General features: G+C 39.3%; 1 protein-coding gene across 1 annotated transcript in view; it reads right to left on the reverse strand.

The window, feature by feature from the left end:
- Nucleotides 1-344: 344 nt before the first annotated feature.
- LOC113467354 overlaps nucleotides 345-8,731 on the reverse strand; it is a 14,957-nt gene continuing 6,570 nt past the window's right edge. Inside the window, exons 2-5 of the mRNA XM_026823478.1 lie at nucleotides 2,871-2,974; nucleotides 2,678-2,781; nucleotides 2,399-2,521; nucleotides 345-411 (exon numbers count right to left, since the gene is read on the reverse strand). Coding sequence (XP_026679279.1) covers nucleotides 345-411; nucleotides 2,399-2,521; nucleotides 2,678-2,781; nucleotides 2,871-2,974 — 398 coding nt within the window. The remainder of the gene's footprint in view (nucleotides 412-2,398; nucleotides 2,522-2,677; nucleotides 2,782-2,870; nucleotides 2,975-8,731) is intronic.

The following is an 8,731-nucleotide window of genomic DNA, read 5'->3' on the forward strand; positions in this document are numbered from 1 at the left end:
GGAGAGAGGCTTTCATTTCAATAGAAGGGGGTATGATATAAGTAGGGCCATCGGCTATAATAAACGCCCTATATGTCACTGCGACCTGCTTAGATCTTTTGTGACTTTTAAACGGGGGAGTATCTAGTGAAACTTTGGAAACCACTGGCCTACGTAGATAGGCGAGAATGTTTTGTACGTCAGTAACAAGCGTTGCCTAGGCAGACTGCCAGGTGGAACACGTGGCTTCATAGTCTAGGTCGAAACGTCGATACACAAGACGGGGGAGTATCTAGTGAAACTTTGGAAACCACTGGCCTATATAGATAGGCGAGAATATTTTGTACGTCAGTAACAAGCGTTGCCTAGGCAGACTGCCAGGTGGAACACGTGGCTTCATAGTCTAGGTCGAAACGTCGATACACAACTGACCTGGGTGTGGGAAAGAGCCACCTTGAAATCAAGGTCTCCAACGACCACAAATGGATAACTAAAAGACATCACCAATAGGAGAATAGGAACCAACAAAATAAAGTACCTAAGTAGTAGAATAGAATATACCTAATTCATCCTGCTCCAATGAAACTAAAAAAGTCCCTTTAACCAGTAGCTCGAGCAGAAATAGCAGTTCGTTCTCGGAACGGCTGGCTTTCTCCTATCCTGTCCTCCTCTCTCTTTGATTTCGGGACGATGAGGCAGACAGTGTTAAACACCAGGACCTCCGGAATACTTTACACTGAATGAAAACACTTCGGGCTTCACTAAGATAAACGTAACCCTGACAACCCTCGTTCTGCAGAAGAAATTATGAGAAGACAAAACGAGTCTTCATTATATTGCAGAGGAAATTATGAGAAGACAAAACGAGTCTTCATCATATTGCAGAGGAAATTATGAGAAGACAAAACGAGTCTTCATCATATTGCAGAAGAAATTATGAGAAGACAAAACGAGTCTTCATCATATTGCAGAAGAAATTCTGAGAAGACAAAACGAGAAATGCAAAACGGGAATGGAAACGAAGAAATTGCTGACGATATGCTACGGAAATTAAACGCGATAAGAAGAAGACACCGATACATCCGACGTGAAGCTAACTTGAATTTCCGCCATTGGAAAACGTTTTATTCTACCTATTTAGTCAGCCTGTTGAGGTTATGATAGTACTTGGATAAAATTAGAGGAGAGGAGGAAGGGAAAGTAACACTCCATTTGCATTTCCATTAGAAGTTAGAAGCCTAGCTGTTGGGTTTGATTGACTATCAGGAGATTGGGAAGGATAAAATTAGAGGAGGGCAGGAAGGGAAAGTAACACTCCATTTGCATTTCCATTAGAAGTTAGAAGCCTAGCTGTTGGGTTTGATTGACTATCAGGAGATTGGGAACAACCCTCACAAATCTCGTTCTTCATCATATTGCAGAAGAAATTATGAGAAGACAAATCGAGAAATGCATCTGCCTATCTCGTTGGTTCAGTGTTCATTGATAATAATGTTTTTTCTCAAATGTACAGATAACAGTTAGTTATAACCTGCATTTTCTTTTCTTTTACGTATTTTCTTATACCTACTAATACCTAAGTATAGGAGACTATACAAGTATATAGGTAGTAATGTTTACTTACGAAAAACGATGGTGAAGTAATCATATGGGTACGGATACTTGAGTACGGTGTCAGGCGATGCAGAGGCTGAAGGATTAGTAACAGAGGAGAAACGGAGGGAGGGATGGAGAAAGGAGGAGAAGGGGGGGGAGAGGAGAAGAAGGGGGAGGATGAGAGAAACAGGATTAACAGAAGAGAGAACGGAAATATAGGAGGAAAAATTGAAGAATGGGGAAGAGGGGAAAGAGTGAGAACAGAGGGAAAATAGGCTGTATGGAGATAAAGCATAGTAAATCAGACATCTCCACCAATCTTTATTGTGTTGCACATTGCATTGCATAGTCCGTGTGGTTCCCGGAGTAAGAATAGGGCCACGGGTTAATTCCTCCCTGTCGTAAGAGGCGACACGAGAGACGTGATTAATAGAAGAGAGGGAAAAAATGACGATGGGAAGAGGGAATGAAGAGAAGAGAAGAAGACTGGAGGAAAAGTGGAGAAAGAGGAAAGGAGGAGGGAGGAAAGGAAAGAGAGGATATCTTTTTTCCATTTGATTTTATATTTATTCTTCGTTTTATCTTCTTGTTTGGATGTTTGGATAGTGTTTAAGAGCTGTATCATTGTATTTCGTGTTAATATAGGCCGGGCGGCGGTTCGAGATCTTGGCGTTCGCGCCCCTTGGCACGCTTAATCATTGCTGAACCAATTGCGCTCTTATAGCTGAATGAATGGGCATTAAGCATTGAAAACATCTTTCTTGTGATATTTTGAAAAGATATAGCGAGTTTTTATTTGATATAATTTCATGGATATACCTACCTAATAGCTCCTATCTTAGCGAGCACTCTGTAAAAAAACACTGAAACATTCTTCACATCGATCTCGATGACGATTTGAAACTTTGTCATTTTGGTTCCAAGTCGGATCCGGTATTTTTCCCACCTGAAAGAAGAAAGCAAACAGATGAATTACCTATTAGGTACTTATTCAGAAGTCGATATTTATCGATATGCGAGCAGTATAAATAAGCACTATTATTATTACACTATAAGTTCCTCCTGAGTATTAAACCGTTTGATTAGAGTAAATGGTTCTCACCTTTGATAGTCATCCCCATACTCGCTAACAACCCAAGAGATGTTCTGCGCCACTTTGACTATCCGTAGCATACCCTTCTCCATGTTACCCAGGTGTAGATTCGCCTGGAGCATACAACAACCCAAGAGATGTTCTGCGCCACTTTGACTATTCGTAGCATGCCCTTCTCCATGTTACCCAGGTGTAGATTCGCCTGGAGCATACAGTTGGGGGCATTCGGATGGATTTCTATCTCGTTGCTCCAAATGCTGAGGGGGATGGTCCGGTTTGTTCGTACGATGAGGAGGAGAAAGTGACCTGTGGGTGAGAAATGGGTTAAGTTGGATTAGTTGAACAGGGTTTAAATCTGACTTTTTTTCAGTCATCATACGAAATTTCTCTTTGGACTAATTTGGACCACACCCACTGCCAGTCCAAAGAGAAATTTTGTATAATTACTGAAAAAAGTACCATAATTGAATAAAGCCCATCAGTCTAGGACGCGTTTTGTTCTCATTAGAACTTAAAAGATCTCAGGTACATAGCTCTCAGGAACTCAACTGACGCAAGTTGTAGGTAAAAAGCTGGGATTGAACCCACGCCCTTGTGTTTACCAGGCGAGCGCCTTGACCACTGCACCATCGAGGCAGGGGATAAATACACGAAGACGTCATGTTTGTATATTCTCCTCTTTATGATCTATAACATTTATACGATTTCATAACATTTTGTGACTTTTATTCAGTCATCATACGAAATTTCTCTTTGGACTAGTTTGGACCACACCCACTGCCAGTCCAAAGAGAAATTTTGTATAATTACTGAAAAAAGTACCATAATTGAATAAAGCTCATCAGTCTAGGACGCGTTTTGTTCTTATTAGAACTTAACAGATCTCAGGTACATAGCTCTCAGGAACTCAACTGACGCAAATTGTAGGTAAAAAGCTGGGATTGAACCCACGCCCTCCTGTTTACCAGGCGAGCGCCTTGACCACTACGCCACCGAGGCAGGGGATAAATACACGAAGACGTCATGTTTGTATATTCTCCTCTTTATGATCTATAACATTTATACGATTTCATAACATTTTGTAGGTTGCATTTATAACTGTTACCATTTATAAGCTTCGGATTTTATAACATTGATAGAGGTTCCTTTTCCTTATGTTTCCACATAAAATTATCCATAAAGTAGATAGTACCTGTATCTACTAATAAAACGTGAAGATGAAGAGAAAATCCCTTCAATAAAACAAAGTAGTCACAAGGTTATGTCAAAGGTTTCAGATCTGAGGTTTTTATGTTTTAATCTGAGAAGTTTTATAACATTGATAGAGGTTCCTTTTCCTTATGTTTCCACATAAAATTATCCATAAAGTAGATACAGGTACTAATAAAACGTGAAGACGAAGAGAAAATCCCTTCAATAAAACAAAGTAGTCACAAGGTTATGTCAAAGGTTTCAGATCTGAGGTTTTTATGTTTTAATCTGAGAAGACTTTAAAGTTTAAAGCGTCCCATATTTATATTAGTATTAGAGGTAGAATGCCATCTATTTGATCTAATATTAGTGGTAGCGTCCCCTGTATTCGACCTAATATTAGAGGTATCCCCGTGACCTACTGTCCGTAGTGTTAAAGCACCCTAAGAGAGGGGGGGGGGAATCTAGGTTGTGTCAAAGGTTTCAGATGTGCGGTTTTATTTTCATCCAGAGGAGGTCTTTTTTAGTGAGGTTTGATAGAGGGAACTGAGGTCTTATCGTCCCGAAATCAAAGAGAGAAGGAAGACAGGAGAAAGACAGCCTTCCCATTTCTGCCTCTGCCTGTTTAGGATTAAGTTCGCCGAGGGCTGGAATCAAACCCGCGACCTAGCGCTGACAAGGTAGACGCACTACCCACTACCCTCCAAGATAACTTGGCGAAGGTCATTTTAAGTCGCTGAGAGATACAAGTCCATGTTCTGTCAATATGCAGATTTCCCCCTCTCAATGTCTCAATATCACCTCAGTATATTCCTTATGACCCGAACGGAAATCAATCTGTTTATATGCCAGTGCCAGCTCACCTGTTTCTAAAGGACTCAATTGAATCAGTTCGCCATTTGCAGGTCAGATGTGACTTCGCCGACGGTGAATGAATGAAATTAATATGTCTAGATGCAGAGGCTGAAGGATTAGTAACAGAGGAGAAACGGAGGGAGTGAGGGGGAGAAAGGAGGAGAAGGGGGGGGAGGAGAAGAAGGGGGAGGATGGGAGAAACAGGATTAACAGAAGAGAGAACGGAAATATAGGAGGAAAAATTGAAGAATGGGGAAGAGGGGAAAGAGTGAGAACAGAGGGAGGAGAGGGGAAGAGACATGATTAATAGAGGAGAGGGAAAAAAATGACGATGGGAAGAGGGAATGAAAAGAAAAGGAGAAGACTGGAGGAAAAGTGGAGAAAGAGAAAAGGAGGAGGGAGGAAAGGAAAGAGAGGGAAAAGGGAAAGAATAGATGGGAGGAGAGATTTCCAGGATGCAACGCTTGCGTGATGGGGAAAGAGAGGGAAAAGGGAAAGAATAGATGGGAGGAGAGATTTCCAGGATGCAACGCTTGCGTGATGGGACAGTATTGACTAGGAAATGTATTACTCTTGCCTCTTCTGGTCTGGAGGAAATTTTTTAAACTCTCAAAAGTTTGTTTGTTTTTCGTTTTCATTTTTTTTTCCTGTGGATTTATTCATTGTGGCCAAAAGAAGCTCTTCCACCCAACTACAGAGTAGGGAGAGGGAAAATGTAAGGGTAATTGCTGTTCATTGGCTTTAAAACTTTCTACCTTGTGCTAGCGAAAATGGACAGCATTTGGCACAAAAGAACCCTCCATAAGGCAACTCCCCTAATGTATGGTTCTTTTCTGCTTTAATGCTGTACAAATTAATATTTGCGACCAAATACTATCCCTCCCACAATTCCTATAACAAATTTTTAATTTTCTACTTGATAGGACTGAAGAGGGGAGATTGGTTAATATAAGAAACAAATTGGCCAGTGTACACACTGGCTAGCTGCTAGACGTAAGAAAAAAGTCAGGTGTCCATTCTTCCCACGAAGAATTTTTCACTATATCTCGTGACTGATTGTTTGATTTTTGGCAGTCAAATAATCAGATACAAGAAAAGCAAAAAAAGAGGGAAAGAAGGAGGGAGAGGGGAGAGAAAGAAAAGCTTCGTGGGCCAGGGGCCAGGACGGAAGTTTGGCAAACATTTTGTTTTACATATAGCCAATGATGTCTACTTTAGTGCTATTTTCCCTTCGGAAATGAAACCGATTCCGATGGCGCGCCATTTTGATTTCCTTTGGTTTAAGTACAGGCGCTGTCACGCCAAAAAAGGGGAAACGAGCTTCAAACGAGGGGAAATAGATCAGTTGCGCTTACTTGGGTGATGTTTCAAAGTCATAGAGCAGGAAAAATGAGGACCAATGGAATTTTTCTTTTTCTTCTACGACTTCTAGATATCGAGATAAATCGATTTAAAAAATACAGGTAAATCGTGAAGTTTGACGTCACGGCATACGCTCCCGTAGGCGATGACGTCATAATTCATGACTCCCGCTTCATTGTTTGTGCGCAAGCGTTTCTGCGCATTTTGACATTAAGTCTGACGTCACAACTCTTTGAACTTTTTAATTAAAACCGACGTGAAATCTGACGTCACAACTCTTTGAACTTTTCCTTTAGAACGGCAATTAAAAATTAAATTTTCGACCTTTTAAAGTTACTTTTTCGGAGTTTTGACCTCAGATTTGGATTTTGTCATAATTCATCCCGCTTCGTTTGTTTGTTTGTGCGCAAGCGTTTCTGCGCATTTTGACGGGAAATCTGACGTCACAACTCTTTGAACTTTTTCATTAGAACGGCAATTAAAAATTAAATTTTTGACCTTTTAAAGTTACTTTTTCGGAGTTTTGACCTCAGATTTGGATTTTTCACAACTTTTTACGTACGAATCGACCTTTTATTAATAATATTTTCCCAATTGCAACTCCTCCATTCCGAAAAGAAAATTCAACTTTTTCCAAGTTATTGAAGATTTTCGAGCTCCCCCCAAAGTATTGATATTGGAGTTCATAAGATCTTAAGGTTCGAGATTCGAAATTTAATTCAATAGTATACTTGAGTACATACTCTGAAAGACTTGACATATATTCGTAGGTAACACCTCAAAAATAATGCCAACGATCCTACAAGTATGCTCTAGGAAAATATAGTAAAATGTACACATAAAAAACAATACAGGTAAATTATAAATAAAGTAGGGCCCTCAGGCAATCTCTGCCATTTTTCGGATAAGATAAAGATCAGGCCCAACAGATATTGGGATAATTTGGAGAAATCTATATCCCCCCCCCTGTTCTGTTGGTCAGATATAGGGAAGGGATGTTTATATGAGAAGATTTTTGTACTCGAATTATTGACTAAAACAGGACGATACCAAGATCATGCCCAATAGATATTGGGATAATTTGGAGAAATTTATATCCCTCCCTCTCTTCCCCCTCCCCTGTTCTGTTGGTCAGATATAGGGAAGGGATGTTTATATGAGAAGATTTTTGTACTCGAATTATTGACTAAAACAGGACGATACCTTAGGAACGGGAGGAAATAGAAAAGATTGTCATACAATCTACTGTCGTTCAATCTCCTACTCTAACCTAACTCCTTTCACATGAGACCCAACATTAGCTAGGTATTTGTATTAAATTTATAATCATAATATTACTTATTCATTGGTAGATACCTAATAGCAGAGATGTGCAAAATGCTTTTGAAAACCAATTTGAAATGCAAAATGTAAAATGCCTCTAGAAAACCAATTTGAAATGCAAAATGTAAAATGCTTTTTAAAAACCAATTTGAAATGTAAAATGCAAAATGTACATTTTGAAAATGGTTTTTTAAATGCTTTTTAAAATGGATTATCAAACAATAAGCCCTTGTAACCCTTGTAGGTACAAAAATTGTGTTATTTACTAAAATTAAGTGAGAAAAATACAGAAAAATTAAGCAGCAAGTCCAGGAAGTCATTGAAACTGGGCCCAATTACATAACCCAAACAATAAGCCCTTGTAATTATGTTATTTACTAGAATTAAGTGAGAAAAATACAGAAAAATTAAGCAGCAAGTCCAGGAAGTCATTGAAACTGGGCCCAATTACATAACCTTAGGCTAAAATTCTTCTACTGACCACTGAGAAAACTATAGCCAAAATGTACTGACTAGGGATTACAATCCCGGGATTGAGATTTTCCTTTGGGATTGTAATCCTTAGTACTGACAAGTGATTTTTCACCAAATTTAGTGAATTGTTGGCAAATCTAGTGATTTAGTGATTTGAGGTCAAAATCTAGTGATTTTTGAAAGAAATGTAATTTCATTGCATGTAATCCCTAGTACTGACAACTGATTTTAAACTAAATTTAGTGAATTGTTGGGAAATCTATTGATTTGAGGTCAAAATCTAGTGTTTTTTGAAAGAAATGTAATTTCATTGCAACATTGCTCCTATAGCTGAAAAAAATAGACTATTTTTTTTTCCTTCAGAAACCTACAATTTGCCCCTTCAAATTAGTCGCGTATGCAATATGCACTGCTTAAAATTTGGTGAAAGCACTACCTATAGTTGCCTTCACACACATTTTTTTTTTTTTTTCTTCCAAAACCAGTGGCGATAGCACCTTGAGGTCGTGGTTGTGTACCGGGTTGAGATAGGCAAGGTTGGTAAACTTGCCTTGTTTTTAAGTTACCACTCCCATGCCAAACTGTAGAAACAATATCTTCTCTCACCTAGTACTGTCTCAGCTCAACCCGGCACATAACCACAACCTGAAAGCACCAGTTCCGCATGGATCACTGAAGTTGAGCACGGTTGCGCGTGGTTAGTACCCGGATGGGTGACCATCTGGCCAATAGCGTGCTGCTAGCTTTAAAAAAATAAAGTTATTGGAGTCAGAGAATAAAAGACAGCGCCGCAGGCGAAATTTTTTTCGAGAAAATTTAAGTAGCTCCTTCAAGGTTGCATACTTTTTTTTTACTGAC

The sequence above is a fragment of the Diaphorina citri genome, unplaced genomic scaffold (assembly GCF_000475195.1).
Source record: "Diaphorina citri unplaced genomic scaffold, Diaci psyllid genome assembly version 1.1 scaffold22, whole genome shotgun sequence".
NCBI lineage: Eukaryota > Metazoa > Arthropoda > Insecta > Hemiptera > Psyllidae > Diaphorina > Diaphorina citri.